The 17848-nt window shown below is 38.9% G+C and overlaps 1 protein-coding gene across 1 annotated transcript in view; it reads left to right on the top strand.

The window, feature by feature from the left end:
• LOC144956903 (uncharacterized) overlaps positions 1-17848 on the top strand; it is a 52623-nt gene that overhangs the window by 21190 nt on the left and 13585 nt on the right. The window contains exons 2-4 of the mRNA XM_078887715.1: positions 5913-6023; positions 14696-14855; positions 17141-17279. Coding sequence (XP_078743841.1) covers positions 5913-6023; positions 14696-14855; positions 17141-17279 — 410 coding nt within the window. The remainder of the gene's footprint in view (positions 1-5912; positions 6024-14695; positions 14856-17140; positions 17280-17848) is intronic.

A 17848-nucleotide genomic window follows, 5' to 3' on the forward strand; every position in this document is an offset into this window, starting at 1 on the left:
GTATGATATACAAATATAGAACTGGCATGTTAAAACCACACAAATTCGATGATAACATAATATATTATAATAAAATACATACTAAGAGTCCAAATTATATGCCCTACAGAAAAGCTCAGTTTTTAACCGTTTTCTAAAGATAAGTGGATTTTCAATATTTTTAGTTTCAATATTGATGGAGTTCCACAGTCGGGGGGCATGGTGGTCAAAGGATTTCTCATGAAAAACTAACGATTTTGGGGGTTCCCTTAGGATATTTAAATTAGCAGATCTTAAATTTCGACTGGGTTCATAAAGGTGGATAAGTTCCTGAAGGTAAACAGGAGCGGAATTGTTTAAGCAATTGAAAACATGGGTGAGTATTTTAAATTCAATCCTAAACTTTACAGGTAGCCAGTGTAGGTCCTCCAAAATCGGTGTTATATGCTCGCGCTTTTTAGATAACGTTACCAATCGAGCTGCTTTGTTCTGTATCTTTTGGAGTCGATTAATGACATTATTATCACAACCATAGAGCAAGCTATTGCAATAATCAAGGCGGGTAAGAATCAAAGAGACCACAAGAAGTTTAGTAGTATCAATATCAAGAAGCCTTCTAATAGCACCAATAGATCTAAGGTAAAGATTGCAGGATCTAGTTACATTAGTGACATGGGCAGACATGTTTAATTTGGTATCGAATAAAACTCCTAAGTTTCTCACAGGTTCTTTAGTGATGGGAATTACACAATCAGAAAGATTCAGGTTAAACGTGGAAAGGTCCACGAGGCCCCGTCTTGTAATTTGCAACACCTCTGTTTTATTTTCATTTAACCTGAGTTTGTTGCAACACATCCAGTCACTAATCTCAGAGATACAATTTTCTATATCCGTTATAACATTGAGATGATTGTCGATATTAATGGGAAACAGTAATTGGGTGTCGTCTGCGTAAAAATGGTACTTAATAAAATATTTTGAGATGATGTCACCTAATGGTCTGATATAGAGGGTGAATAAAGAGGGTCCCAGAACTGAACCCTGTGGTACACCAAAAGATACGGGACAAGGAGAAGAGAAGTCATGTCGATTTACAGACACTGATTGAATTCTGTCAGAGAGGTAAGAAGAAAACCAGTCAAGGACAGTACCCCAAATCCGTATAGTGTCTTAAGTCTGTCAATTAAAAGAGTATGGTCTATTGTGTCAAAAGCAGCACTAAGGTCGAGTAGTGTGATAATTACATCATCATTTTTCCGACATAAATGATTTATGATATCATTATGGATTTTAATAAGAGCAGTTTCAGTGCTGTGAAAGGGGCGATAAGCAGACTGAAATTTAGAGAACAAATTGTGTTCATTCAAAAACGTGTTAAGCCTAAAAGCAACAATTTTCTCAATTAGTTTAGACATGAGGGTGAGATTCGAGACTGGTCGATAATTATTTGGGTCTTCTTTGTCAAGGCTAGATTTCTTTAATATGGGAGTGACAATAGCATGTTTAAGATTATTAGATACCTCACCAATAAACAAACTAGCATTTACAATATGAGTAAGAACGGGAACCAAAATATTAGCACAAGAAAGAACAAGCCATGAAGGAATGGGATCTATTGGGCTGGTTGTTTTGGAGCATTGTCTCAGAGCAGACAGTACTTCTGTTTCAGTGGCGGGTTCAAATTCGTCGAATGCTGCTCCGGCTGGAAGTGCATTAGTTTCATTTATTTGTGCTTTCATTGTCTCTTCTTTGTCCAAATTATTCCGAATACCTGATATTTTATCTCTAAAATGTAGAGAGAAAGTATTTGCGGTAGCAATAGGGTCCTCGAAATTATTTGAAGGATGATCCTTCATCAGTTTGTTCAGGGTGGCGAACAGTTCACGTGAGTTTCGTTTGGCACTTGTTATTTTATTTTGAATGTATGTTTTTTTACATGATAGAATTAATTTGTTCCGTTTGTGTTTTAGTCTTAAATAAATTTGATTATGAATTTCTAATTTGGATCGACGCCAAATCCGTTCGGCAGATCTGAGCTGATGTTTTAGTGTTTGTAACTCATCGAAGGATAAAGAAGTGAAAAAATCCACAAGGAAAGACAAAAGAGATTTTGCAGAAAATTTAGCAACTGAAGCAGAAAATGCAGCTGTAAGACAAGACACACAAACGCTATACAAAATCACAAAAAAGATCTCGGGAAACAGAAGTTATGGTCAAGAAAAACCATTAAAATCCCAAGATTGTAGTGTCATCACAGACGAAAAAGAGAAAATAAAGAACTATCCAGTGAATACTCATCGAAGGATAAAGAAGTGAAAAAATCCACAAGGAAAGACAAAAGAGATTTTGCAAAAAATTTAGCAACTGAAACAGAAAATGCAGCTGTAAGACAAGACACACAAACGCTATACAAAATTACAAAAAGATCTCAGGAAACAGAAGTTATGGTCAAGAGAAACCATTAAAATCCCAAGATAGTAGTGTCATCACAGACGAAAAAGAGAAAATTGAAAGATGGAGAGAATATTTTGCAAACCTTCTGAACAGACAAGACCCATCTTCTTACACAGATATCCCAGAAGCAGAAATGGACGTAGAGGTTAATCTTGGTCCAATCACTGAGCATGAGGTGCACGAGGCAATACAACAACAAAAAAATGGCAAGGCCCCAGGTATTGACAAAATCAGTGTGGAAATGCTTAAAGCGAACGCGCAAGAAATGTCCAAAATTCTCAGTAAATTGTTCACCAACAGTTGGGAAAAGGAAGAAATACCAGAGGATTGGCAGAGAGGCATCATCCATAAAATAGCCAAGAAAGGAGACCTGGGAAATTGCGTGGAATCACACTCCTGTTCGTAACGAGCAAAATTTTTAATAGAATCCTTCTGAAAAGAATCTCACCTCACATTGAAAACATTCTTAGAAAAGAGCAGGCAGGGTTCAGAAAAGGGAAGTCATGTAGTGACCACATATTTACCCTGAGACAAATCCTGGAGCAAAGCATTGAATGGAACAGCCCCCTCTACACCAATTTTGTCGATTTTGAAAAAGCCTTTGACAGCTTACACAGAGAGTCCCTGTGGAAAATACTCCGCCATTATGGTATACCGATGAAGATAGTCAACTTAATCAAATCAATGTACAGCAACTACCAATGCCAAGTGATCTGTGGTAACAATTTAACAGACAGCATTAATGTAACAACTGGTGGAAAACAAGGCTGCATACTATCCCCGCTTCTGTTTATCCTGTCTCTAGACTGACTCATGAAAAATACAATTGATGGTAAGAAGAGAGGCATTCGCTGGACACTGACATCCTTTCTGGAAGATATAGACTACGCAGATGATATCGCGTTAGTTTCCAATACACACAGAGACGCCTCAGAAAAACTAAACGTACTACACAAGAACGCCTCGAAAATTGGACTGAAAATAAATTTTGATAAGACTGTGCACATTAGGGTGAATCCAAAACATGACAGTGAAATTAGGATAGATGAACATATAATTGAAGAGGTAACAGAGTTCTCCTACCTCGGATCCAAAATAACAGACGACGGAAATGCAGAACACGATATTAAGCACAGAATTCAAAAGGCAAACCAGGCTTTCGGCATGCTGGAAAACTTTTGGAAATCAAAGCAAATAATGAGAAAGACAAAGCTGAAAATATACAAGAGCAATGTTTTAAGTGTACTGTTTTATGGAAGTGAAAGCTGGAAAATGACATCCTCCTTAATACAGAAACTAGAAGCCTTTCAGAACAAGTGTTTAAAAAGAATTTTAAATTTATTTTGGCCTACAAAAATAAGAACAGTGGATCTATTAAAGAAAGCTGACTGCACTAGCATTGATAGCCAAATAAAAAGAAGAAGATGGCGTTGGCTGGGTCATGTGGCCAGAATGGAAAAAGGGTCACTTCCCAAGACAGCCTTGTACTGGACAACAGATGGGAAGAGAAAGCGGGGAAGACCCAAAGAAACCTGGCGAAGGACCATGGAGAAAGAATCAAAGGAAGCAGGCCTGTCCTGGAATACAGCCACCGCAAAAGCAGCCGATCGCAAAAAATGGAGATGTCTGGTGGATGCCCTATGTGCCTCAAGGCCTGAAGAGGATTAAGAGAGATAATTGACGTCAGTAATGGTTGTGGTGTAGAGTTATTGATTATTTGACAACAACCCAGCCGATGGTATTACCCCTCTCATGAGTTGCGGACGACAACAATTCTATTAATGAATATTGATAAATCATTTCCTTAAATGTTGATGTATTTGTAGCGTTCTCGTTAAAAAGAATGTTAAAATCACCAACAACAATCGGATTTTTTCGATTGGTGGTTATGTTAGACAGACAATATTATAATATAACGATGGTCTCATCTCAGAGGCGCTCCATCGGAACTTTGTGTTTGTCACTACTTGGTGCTCTATAGATATATTGAGTATGAAGAATGTGTGTTTCTGGGTCGATGTTTTCAAAATAAAGGAACGTGAACAGACTTAATACCTTTAATGACAATCCCATTTGTCGGTTCCTTTTAGTCGAATTATTTCAATTCCTCGTGTGTTATTTCTCAGTATCAATTCAAAAGTACATATATAATGATTTGGTGTCATGGCGGCGATTCGTCTCGTCTCCAGTTTCATGTAACCACGTCTCGGTTAAAAAAAAAGATCGAGTTGAGTTTCTGGTAAAATGTGAAATTCCTCTGTTATATTTGGCACGGAGCGGATATTCGTGTATAAAAACTTATAAAAAAACGGCAAAATTGGTGCTCGTTGAGTTTAGGGATTTTGTTTTGGCGAATTGCAATTATGCGGATCAGCAGAATCAAAAACCATCAATGATGAGGTTTGAGGATAAGTATTTTTTTACATTGATTATATTAGATAGGGGGCGAGAAAGGTAGGAACGACGGGCATGGTCTATGTCCATACACAACTAACTGATAGCGGCCTTTGTTTTCCTACCCCTCCCGCTTGACGTTCTCGATGAATTAGTGATAAAGTTGATGAGAATAATTCGTCAAATCATTATACTCAGGTTTAAAATGTTACTAAAAATAGAATGTTAAACGTAGTGTAAAAAAATTTGCACGGTGAACCATTTTAAAACTGAAAGAAAATCCCAAAATTTCCCTTAACCCTCTCGTTACCAACTGTTGGAAAGTCGTCACATTCGTTACGATTCAACCAACATTTTTCAGACTCTGATTTACTTCTTTTTTAATCACAATATTTTAAACATGTGTTTTTTATTTACAAGAACTTAATACTCTTTTGTAAAGCTTGTTTTGATCTACAAAATTATGTATATCGTGTGCTTTGTGCGCTTAAATTTGAATTTAAAAATTCATTTAATGTGTTGGGTAGGTTTGAGATTCGAGTAAAAGTTTTGATAATTGTCGGTAAGGAGAGAGTTAATATCAATGATAAAAATTGATAAAAGTTTTTCGACAAGAAAGACAATGTTGTTACGAGTAAAATTATAAGAAAATTCCGGTTAACTCTCTTCTTACCTGACATTTTCATTATTTTCTCCAAAACTTCACACCCAAATAACAAAAAAAAAATACATTTTTGATCAGTCTGACATAAAAGCAGTAAAGTTCTTGCCATGCATGATTTATTAAGCAAAACATGCTCTACAACACACTGTTCATTTCTTTAAAATGTTATGATGTACAAACGAAATTTAAATAAGAAAAAATGTGGTTGTATCGTAACGAACTGTGACGATTTTCCTCTAGTTGGTAAGGAGCCGGTTAAGAGAATGACAATTGCTTTTTTAAAATCCAAATATTGAAGAACACATTTTTTTAAAAGCCAGCCTTCTTGGTGTATCACGATGATGAATAGGTTTTACATTTTATTTATCTGTTTTCTTTTGTTTTCACCAGCTCTTTATTGAAATTAAATCTTCTCTTTCAGAAATGTATCCTCGGATTGCTGTCTTCATAACGGTGGCTTTGACCTCTCATTTGACGACATCCTTGGCCAGAGGTCACAATGAAATTACAACTCTCCGTATCCCCTCACGACGTGAGTTCTGTTTATATTTTTCTTCGTGAGTTCTGTTTATATTTTTCTTCGTGAGTTCTGTTTATGTATTTCTTTCCAAAAGTCATCATCCTGCATAAGACTAGTAAGATTATCTAGAAGATGTTACCCTCGAATCAAATCAGAAGCAGGAGTCGTCATAAGGTCACAATACTCAATACTCTTCAACAGTAGTAACTTAACTTTCCTCGTAATGACGCATGGTAACTTAGTAACTGACTCTAAACTATCTGAACAATGGCGGACGCCCTTATGAAATATTTCTCCGGCGAGCATAAAAGCGTATACAGAGGGAAAAAAACATAAATTTGATCATGTTTTGACTTTTACACATTCTGTTCACAAGATATATGAAAAGTTCTAGCCAGCATGAAGAATAAAAAGTAATGATTTTCTTTGTTTAGAACCAAGATGTCCGCCGTTGCCGAGCCGCGTGACATCAGACTACTGAATCCAATTTCCTCTCTTCCTGTTTCAAACTCCCTGGGAGTTTGTAATCAGCTCTCTTGAGGACTAACAATGAATGGGTTACGAATTGGATCAGAAGGTGGCATAACTATAGTCCGTTCCACAAAGATCAAAGGAATTCGGCATTGTGATAAAACTGTTAGGCCTATCACTCACTATCGGTATTCAAATAATTCGTAATGTCACTTAAAATTTAAGCTCTTATGCAAAAAATCACGGCATCACATTTCGTAACTTTGGAGGATATTCCGTCCTCACGGTACTTGGAACGGACTATAATTTAGTAGCAGAATGAATAGGCCAATTATTATGATTAAAGGGCGAGGAAGGAATAGCTTTTTTTCACGACCAGCATTTATTTAGGCTAGAAAATTAGATACCATCACTTTGAAACCTGAAGATCAGTTGAACAATGTATCTATCCAAACCTCAAGAGGGCTGATTTCACACATCTAAAGAGATCGGAACCAGTTTATTTTGACATCCTAATATTGTTTCATTTCCGGTCTGCATTCGTTCTGTTGGAATCAGAAGACATAAACCAGATAACTGCCTCTCTTTGGAAAAAAAAAACTCGAATTTAGACATAAAGCCAGAAAAATCGTCTTTCAAACATCAATTTATCATTTAAATCCTGGGTGGGGTTCCTACCTCCCATAGTGGGCAGGGATGTACTTGCTGTGTCTTCTATTCCCATGTATCGGTTTTACAACATGCTTTCTATCTTTGTCTTGGAATGAGATTACTTAGTTTTGTCCTGGCCCTGGTCGGATACTTGGCTGGGAGGAAAACAGTCGAATGTATATTTATAGTTTTGGGAGATGATATCTTTTTTCCTTGTAAATCATCTCTCTGGTATGTATTATTATTTTTTTTAACTGATGATTTGTAAACATTTGAGTGTATTCCTCTTAGTGGGAACCTGTGCTGGTGTCTGGGTGAGACGTTTAAGTGGTCTCAAACTTAGTACTTTGATGTTGTGCTCTTGGAATCTACATCTGTTTCCTATTTGAACAAATTCTCCTTTGTCTTACCTTTTCTTGTGTGCTTTAATTGTAATTCCAGAACTTTTTACTATCCCATTTTCTTCCCTTTTACAGGCGCTGGTATGACCTTAAAGTGTTGCAAGCGCCGTAAAACCCTTTAAAACAACAAAAAAACAGATCATTTAAATCGATCGATGTTTGAACGACAAGTTCTCTGGCCAAATTTTTAATTCATGTTTTTCCAGAGGGTGATAGTTAACGGGTCAATGTCTGTGAGACATGAACTATTCTTTGCATCACTACAACCATTGAACAAGTGAGACTGATATGTAACCGGGAATCTCAAACCAGTAATATGAACGGTCAATGTAACTCCTAAAAATTCTATGAGACTTGGCTCATTGTGTGGCTATGTAGGCTAATGCTCTAACACTCGCCTTTGGATCGGAAGGTCCTGGGTTCGAGTCCTGCTCAAACAGACCTTAGTAGCACATAGTTAAGTCTTTGTAACTAGGTCTTTATTCGCATTCACTCACTGTACGCAGGTGTAAAAGTGAGTACCTCGCCGTTAACAACGTTGTCTCTGTTTGATCAATTGTAATAACGCCTTATAGGCGTCATGTCTCGTCCCCACCGCTTCATTGGGTATTCACTTGTTTTTCTTAGTACAAATGCTTTCAAAACAACAAAATGGAGACTTCGTTAAAATTTGATTTCTATTATTATGGTTTGGTTTTTGTGGTCTAGCTTCAATGAATTTACATAAGATTTAATAATTTACAAGAGTCACAATTCACGGTTGGTTTTTAAAGCTCATGAATTGATAATGTGATTTGATCGTGTGCCGTGATGTTGACAAAGAGGAGTCGTAGGAATTGTAAATAAGGAGGATTTCTTTTTTTTAATTTTGGTCCAAATGTTTGTTATACGATCAATCGATCTATTGATTTATTGAGGGTTATTTACTGGATGGTTCAATCATCTGTTCAATCAATTGATTTTGACCGTTTGATGAATCATTTGATTAAGGGGCGGTTTGGGTCTAATGATTAGGAAAATCCTTCCAAAAAATTGTTTTTGATGTTTTGGCGGAAACCGATGTTTTGTTATCTTAGAAATAATATTATAGAAGTACAATTTCCCAAAATATACAATAAAGGCAAGTAAAAAACCACCGAAAAAGGTACAGGTAGTAAGAAAAGTGTGAAAAACGTAAAACTATTTTGCTATTTTATCAATATGTCATTTTTAAGGGTATGTGATACTGTGTCAAATATTTCTCAGAATCTATTCCATGAAATTGTCTGAAAATTTCTCCAGTTAGCAAAGAGACAATGTGTTATGTCACCATAGAGAGAGGTTTTTTGCATTCAAGTTTTAATTCGTAACTTTATAATATTCTAATACAAACCCTATAAGCTAAAGCTGTAAAATTTCTCTATGTTGACGCAACATGCAACAATGTTGATAAGAGGAACGAATATTATGGGTGTTATTCCTTCATTGATTTTTATGAAAATCTTTTCACAAGATTGAAATACTTTCCAGACCCCCAAATTAGGACGCGAAACGGTTATCAAAACAGTTAATATATTTTTTTCACCAAAAATGTTTTTTTATCCTGTTATGACAATACAAAAATCACTAAATAACGCAATATAGGTTGGGTTGATTTGTTTTTTTAAAGACCAACGCCCTTTATTTGATCAATCGATTGATTTATTAGTTGGTTGATAAATTGATTGATTAATTGAGTGATCAGTCGATCAAATGATTGATTGATTTCACTGATGGACCACCATTTCAAACAAAAGAAGATTTTTTTCCTTCAAATGATTAATTTGAAAGTCAGCCTTTCTTATCGTTAATATATTTGTTTGCTCGTAATTAGAAATAACCAGTAGATGTTTACCAGAGAGACGCCCAGAAACTGGCGAATCAACTCAGAGTCCACAAGAGTAGTCCTTCGCAAAAAATAAATAAATAATGTGGCTATGTTTAAATGCTCAATGATGTCAAAAGACAACATCTGTAAATAATTGCATTTATACTTATAAATCAGAATAAAGCAGACTCATCTTTAATGTCTAATATAAGTGGGACTGGAACTGGTTATCCTCTTAGACAGCTAAAGGAGCCATTTATTATTGCTGTCTATTACTATAATTTATTATGTAACGGGGAATTAATATGCCTTGCACACCTCTATTATATAAAATTAATTGATAACACGATTCTTCGGGTGTAAAAGCTGACTGTATATGTAAAACGCTTGGGTGGTCGGTGCATTGTTACTTTTTTCATTCAATAAAAATTTAATCCCTCACCTTAAGCTACATATTACAAGGAATATGATTTAATGAATGTTAATTGTGTCATAATTAATGTTTGATATAATAGGCAAAAAAAAAGTTAAGATCATCGCCATTTTACTCTCTGCCATGTTTCGTCATTTTTTCTCTGATATTGTATTTCTGAACATGGTATTGCAAAATCACTGTCTCCCTTTTTTTGTATCTTAATTCATATTCATAAAAGTTTGACAGTTTACATATAAGGATTTGCTTCATTTATGAATTGATTTTGAAAGAAATCCTTTGATGAGTCTTAAAAATGCAAGCAAACAAAGAGCGGCATTTTTTGTGACTCCCTGATATATAAACACAAACATTGTATATTTAGAATATATAAATATATATATATATATATATATATATATATATATATATATATATATATATATATATATAATTTATACATGATTTGAATTCTACTGATACAACACTCCGCCTCTGACAGGACCTGGGGAAAAGACCCGCTGTAAGCGGTGCAAAGTTGTGCATTCGGAGATCATTCTTTATTCATATTATCTCACTGCACCCAATGTGAAATAACAGTGATGTCCTGTAGAAATAAAATGCAGTGGTGCCTTAGAGGCGTCAATAAAATGTAAAGTTTGCTATGGTTTGTGACTCATTGTAAACGCATTGTGCACATGTAGTTTAACTGGTTATGTTGGTCGAGATAGTCCTTTTCATTCCCTTTCTCCATGTCGACTTTTGTATTTATTGTATCAAATCCAACTCTCTCTCTCTCTCTCTTTCTCTCTCTCTCTCTCTCTCTCTCTCTCTCTCTCTCTTCAAGTACCAAGTCTGTGCCAGACATCGGTGATCATGGTACGCCATTCATCTCTCTGATCAAATAACCTCAGAAAACTAATATTACTCTTTCTTTGTCACCCGGCTGTTCAAACTATTCAAATATGTTTTTCTTGGCCTACCGTTACTCTTTTTACCTTTCTTTCTAATGTCTTCTGTAATTGTCCAGCTTTCGCAGCCATATAATAATACTGACCATACATATGCCTTCAAAACCCTATGTTTTGTTGTCATTGAGATATTGTGGTTTCAAAAAATCAGACTCATTTTATTAAAACTATCTTTAGCTATTGCAACTAGTTTCTTCATATCTGACCACACACTTTTCATGTCTTTCCTCGTAAATGTGTCCTCTATCTTGCTCTTTAACTGTTGCTGACTTTGAACTATTTCCTTCTTCAGAGTTTAACTCTTTCAGCGCTGAGGCTATATTAGCATTTCCGACACAAAATGGCTGACACTTGATTGAGGCAGCAGCTTCTTATGGTTCACACTATTATGTTATGACGATCGACCCAATCAGCAAAGTCCGGTCCGCATTCGTGCACCGTCGCGAACCCGCCTGGTAGCATCGTCACAACACACCTTTCGACTAGATGCTCTGCCGTTTCGGGTTCTTGCCCACAGCGTGGACATATTGGACAGGAAGTTAGACCCCACTGATGTAACGTACCGGCCGTTAGGCAGCTCCTCGACCGAAGCCGATTCGCAGCTACCCAGTGTCTCCTCTTACTGGTATCAAAGCCTGGCAACTTCTCACCAAGCTTAGAGGAGTGTAGGTCCCCGCCCCCACGAGGGATTGAATTCGTCCAAACCGACTTCCCATCTCGTATGTGCAGCTCTGTCCGTAGTCAGGGATTCTGCTTACAAGGGTTGCCGGGACTTATTTCGGCTCGAAACGGGGCACCGTTCATTATGCGCATGAGAGGGGTATCCCCATTCCCTCTCCCTTTGATCTTACTTTGCCAGTTTCCCGTAATGGTCTCCCTCCGGACATCGGGGGGGGGGGGGGGGCTGGATCGCCGCCATTATCGGGCCCCATTCTCTAGGGGTTGTTGCTAGCGTTCCCGACACTATGTGCATCGACTTGCGAAGTTTTACATCCACCTTCTCAACGTTTCTTCTTCTACCCCACACTGGAGCGCAATACTCCGCGGTGGAATAGCATAGTGCCAGGGCGGATGTTCTCAGGAGCGCTTGGCTAGCGCCCCAAGTCGATCCCGCCAGCTTCCTCAGAAGACTATTCCGCTTCTCTATCTTCCGGGCAACCCCTTCGAGATGAACCCGATAGGTAAGACTGCGATCCAACGTCACCCCTAAATATTATGGACGCGGCTCATATGGGAGTGGCTGGTCCCCGACTAGGACATTCAGTTTACGGGTGTGCCAACCACTGCATAAGTGAAGTTTTGAAGTGTTCATCTTCAGGTACCACTTGTCAAAGTAGGATTTGAGTCTGGTGACGTCCTCGCTGAGTACGCTCTCGAGACGGGTCCACACTTTACTCTGAGTAACGAGTGTCCAGTCGTCTGCGTATCCCAGCCTCAGGGAGGAAGTGTTCGGCATATCGCTAATGTAAACGTTAAACAACATTGGCGCAAGTACCGACCCGTGAGGACCCCATTCTTCAATTTCCTTACTTTGCTCGTGACGTCTCCCAGCGCGACGTGGAATTGCCTTTCCCCTAAGATCGAAGAGAACAACTTCAAGGTCTTTTTGCACCTTATGATTTTTGCAAGTTTGAGCATTAACCCATCGCACAAGACCGTATCGTACGCCGCTGATAGATCTATAAACACAGCACCTGTTTGCGGTTTTCTCTCGAACCCGTGCTCAATATGCTCTGTAAGGGCAATGACCTGCTCCGTGGTGCACCTCCCTTCCCTGAAGCCTGCCTGCTCGGGTGGCAGGGCAGCGTCTAGGACCGGCCCCCATCGGTTTAATAGAACACGCTCCAACAGTTTGTAAAGACAGCTCAGCAGCGATATGGGTCTGTAACTGTCTGCCTCCTTCGCCGGCTTCCCTGGCTTCAGGATGGCAACTATCTTCGCATGCTTCCATACTTGTGGAAGCTTTCCTTTTGCAAGGATGTCAGACATTGCCTCTGCTAGCCAGGCCCGTGCCCTGGGGCCCAGATGCGTCACCATATCGGGATATACACCATCTATCCCTGCTGCTTTGCCGTTCTTCACTTCGCTAATGGCTGCACCCACTTCTCGGGGACTGAACGGGGCCGTCCAGTCCGACTCCTCCGCAGGTAGCGAGTCCAAAATCGTACGGTACGCCTTGCGGACACCGCGCTCAAAAGCCTGATTAGGGACCCGCTTACTACGGTTCTTAATGTTCTTGGCAATTGTGTCTGCCTCGCATTCCGGTGCAGCCTTCGCGAAATTCCGATCTGGGTCCAATTTCTTTATCAAACGCCAAGCGTGGCGGCTGGAGTGTGTAAAGTCGAGACTTTCCACGGTCTCCTGCCACCGTTGCTTCCTTCCCTCTGCCAGAGACTGAAGTAGTCTATCGGCTGCGTCCTGGGACTGGGTCTGCTGGTACTCTCGGTACAGCTCTTCCGACTCTGCTGTCCAGCAAGGGGTTTAGAATTTCCGTTTGCCCCGTGGAATAGAGCGTTGAGCGCTCTTAACCAGTAGCCTACTGAATCTGGTTATATTCTTGGACTTGGGAGGAATGGCAGGGCAGACCTGCTCGATATAGGAACTGAATTCCTCCCAGTCAGCCTTCCTGAAATTCCATCTGCAAAGTGGGAGAGACTGCACCATCGGTATTGTCACCCCAGCTGTGACAAGAACCGGCCTGTGCTGGCTATGCGGAAAGTCCCCGAGGACTGTCCGCTTCACCTGCAGCGGTTCACCGTTTGCGCCTTTCGTTACGAGGGTGAGGTCTGGAGTATACTCCTTCTTATGGCGGGTACCCCGGAAGGTACCCTTGGCTGTAGGATCGTACACTAGGTGTAGATCATTACAGTCCATCCATGAGCGGAGTTGTCTTCCTGCCTCGTTGCAGTCTCGGTAGCCCCATTTGTGATGGTGGCTATTAAAGTCTCCCAGACAGATGGAAGGATGGCTGACCACCGGTACCGGTGGTGTAGTCCAAGTCGCTCTAGGTGGTTTGTAAATATTATGCAAACACAGTCCACCTACTTCCACGGAAATTCGGTTCACCCCATTGCTGTCCGTTACGCTCTCAATGACCCTTACCTTCGATGGCTCTTTAGCGTAAACGCTAACCCCTCCTTTGAGCCTCGAAGTGTCCTCGCGTTGGTTCAATTTAAAGTACTTTTGTAGAAAGTAGGATTTGATTACATTATTATTTTTGCCTTTCAAGACTGGCCGCACTGTGCCGGTCATAGGCCAGTAGAACAGACTCTGCTAAAAGAGTTAAGCTGTGAAAGGTCTCTCTGTGAGCTCTTTTTCTCTCATTTAACAGCACGTTCAAGTCTTTGGCGAACCATCATATATCATTGCCGAAACACTTCAGACTTTTAGTTTTTACGACCGTGTCCTCACAGAAAAACAAATTCCCACTAACCACGTCGTTCAGCTCTTCAAATATATTTGGTGGTTCAATGAATAAATTCCAATCGGTTCATTCAAAGCATCCTCTTAACTCTCTCCTTACCAGCCATTTTCAGGATTTTCCCCAAAACTTCACACGCCAGTAACAAAACAATATATTTTATCACTCAAACACAATAGCAGTAAAGTTCTTGCGATACATAATTTCTTTAGCAAAACATGCTCTACAACACACTGTTCATTTTCTTTAAATTCTATGATGTACAAAAGAAATTTGAATAAGAAAAACGTTGGTTGTATCGTAACGAATGTGACAATTTTTCTATCGTTGGTAAGGAGAGGGTTAAGCTCTCAATTGTGTCACTGTCCCATATTTTAAAAAAAAACATTTCCTCGACACCCACAGATTTAGTCTTTTTTAAAACTTGGCATCATAAGAATAACATCATGATGTACATAGTGCAGTTTTTAAAAGCTCACATTTTAAACAAAATTTCTCTATTTCTATTTAGCTTATGCAATATCAGGAAAAACGATGTACGCTCTTATGGACAGCCCCAGGACGTGGAATGATGCAGCCATCATATGCAAGCAACTTTACGGGAGCTATGGAGGTTCTTTGGTCCGCATTGACTCCAGAGAAGTGTTGAACCTTATTCTAGGATTAACCAAGTAAGGGAGAATATTATCTTTAACTGACAGTATAAACGTAATTGTAGAGTTGTCTCCAGAGATTCATCATGCTCAATGCGCTCATTGGAGCCTCAATTTACTTGTCCAGCAGACGAAATGGACCTCATTTCTATTTCATTTAGTATAAATCACAAAGCTCAGGCTTGGGCATAGCATTGTTGTTGTGGTGTGTGTCCTTGAACTTGTCATTTTGTTGTTGTCGTCGTTGTCGTTGCTACAGTTACCGTTGTTGTTGCTGTAGTCGCTGCTGCGGTTGTTGTTGTTGCTGTTGCTGTTGTTGTTGCTTTTCTTGTTGTTGCTGTTCTTGCTGTCTTTTTGGTGTTGCTGTCTTTTTTGTTGTTGCTGTTGTTGTTGTTGCTGTTTATTTGGTGTTGCTGTTGTTGTTGTTGTTGCTGTTTTTTTGGTGTTGCTGTTGTTGTTGTTGCTGTTTTTTGGTGTTGCTATTGTTGTTGTTGTTGTTGTTGCTTAATGGTTGTTGTTGATGTTACTGTTGTTGTTGCTGCTGCAGGTGTTGTTATTTTAGTAATTATCTGATATGACCCAGTTGTTTATGAGTACCTATAGGCAAGGATGAGTACTGTAAAAGTGCTAGGACAATATGACTTCTAACAGACGATGTTTCAATTATATTATATATGAAATACACGGTAGGACTCTAAAAATGTTTCCTGAAGTTCTCGATTTTAGGGTTTTTGACAAGACAAGGGTCATTTTAGTTAATAAATAAAGGACGAGTTTTCTGGTCAACATTTTAAAGATCTTTTTTTTTCCGGTGTAGGCAGGAAAAGGGAACGAGCGATGTGAATGATGAATAAATGTGTATCTTAAGTTGGTGTTACACCGAACACATGGCAAACAAATACATTCGGAAGGAAGTGGAAGATATCGCTGAAAAACAGGAACCATGCTGTCAACAGTAAAACAGAAGGATACTGTCGTGGGTTGGTCACACAATTCGGCATGACAGTTTATGCAAGTCATTGGATGCAAGGAACAGTCAAAGGGCAAAGGAAGAGAGGAAGAAAAAAGAGCATGTGGCAGAACAATAACATTTTCAAGGAATGGACTGGGTATGGGCGAGCTTCTGGAAAAGGCAAAAGGCCGGAAAGAGTGGGGGATAGAGTATGCATCCCACAAGTCTTCCCGACGATCATTCGGTCATAGGAAGGAGTGAGTGAATCAGTGAATTAGTGAATGAGTGAGTGAATGAGTGGGTGAATGAGTGAGTGAGAGCTGTAGATGTAAAAAAGTAATCTATTATTTTTAAAAGATTGGGTTGTGGGGGGGGGGGGGTTGACACCGTGTCGTAGTACACCCCATGTAAATTGATTTGCCAATGAGCACAGAATTATTGGCAAATCAAAAAAAAAATTAAACTCCATTTTACAAATTGATATATCTAGATACGAGTAACGTGGAGACGTTTTATTGTTTTGTTTGTTTTGTTTGATGTTTTTTTGTTTGTTAGTTTGTTTGTTTTTGTTTTTGTTTTTTTTTTAAATCAAGGGTAGTTGACTCAATAAATATTGAGAAAATCTAATTGGGTAACATGATCGGTCCTTAATTTGACCTTTGGCCTTGGGAATATTCATTTGACGTCATAGACTTTATGGCCGAACCGTTTTTGATCGTTGACGGCTCAAAAATATTCGTTTCGATGTATGTTAATTCCCACAATAAATACAGTATTATAAACATCACAACAGATAAGTACTTTTTGAATAGCCTTTATTTCTTGGCACACACTGCCGGTTCCCCATATGTAATACAAAATCGGTCATTGATATCACAAGGCACGTAAAGAGTTGCCTCACTTTTTGTAAAAGAAAATAATTGGGGCTATGTTGTCTTGTGGTATGACACTCGCTTTCGGATCGGAAGGTCCTGGGTTCGAGCCTCGCTCGGCGCATAGTTGAGTCCTTGGGAAAGACTCTTTACTCACATTCTCTCACCGTACTCAGTGTAAAATGAGTACCTGGCCGTCAACAGCGTTGTCTCTGTCGGAAAATACAGGCCTCATGTCTCGTTCTACATCATAATCATCACCACCACCATCATCATCATCATCATCTTCATCATCATCATCATCATCATCATCATCACCATCATCATCATCGTCATCATTATCATCATCATCATCATCATCATCATCATCATCATCATCATCATCATTATCATCGTCATCATCATCATCATCATCATCATCATCATCATCATCATCATCAGCATCATTCCCAGATATTATTTTTTTGTACAATCGACAGTTCCGATGTCTGGATAGGATTGTACTACAAACTCACGTCTACAAATGAAAAAGTCTTAAGATGGAACGACGCCTTTTGCTCTCGGTTTTCGGAATCAGACTATTCCAACTTTTTACGTGGTCAGGACGCATATGACGCAGTAAGAACACAAAATAGATTTAGGGCTCAAGATATGAATAAAAGATATTCGTTCTAAGTTTTGTTGCTTTTGATGCTGCTATGTGGTCTAGTGGTATGACACTCGCTTTCGGATCGGAAGGTCCTGGGTTCGAGCCTTGCGCTCGGCGCATAGTTGAGTCCTTGAAAAAGGCTATTTACTCATATTCTCTCACCGTACTCAGGTGTAAAATGAGTACCTGGCCGTTAACAGCGTTGTCTTTGTCCGAAAAATTGTAATATCGCCTACCAGGCGTCATATCCCGTCCTATATGTTAAATGTTGCTGTTGACCTTGTAAAGCGCTTTGAGCACATTTAGTGGATATTGCGCTATATAAATCTCAATTAAATGCATGAAATCACTATACAGATAAGTGTGGAGTGGTAGAATGAAAACAATAGATGTCATGTATTCCATAATCAATTTTACATTACAAATTATCTCTTGTCTAAAATGGGAATTATGATTTTCAATTATGCAGGTTTGTTCCCAATTTTATATTATTATCAATCTGCGATAATACATTAATTGTATTGTTTTCAGTTTTATT

The sequence above is a fragment of the Berghia stephanieae genome, chromosome 11, assembly GCF_034508935.2.
Source record: "Berghia stephanieae isolate SIO BIC M18660-M18661 chromosome 11, UCSD_Bste_1.3, whole genome shotgun sequence".
Classification (NCBI taxonomy): domain Eukaryota; kingdom Metazoa; phylum Mollusca; class Gastropoda; order Nudibranchia; family Aeolidiidae; genus Berghia; species Berghia stephanieae.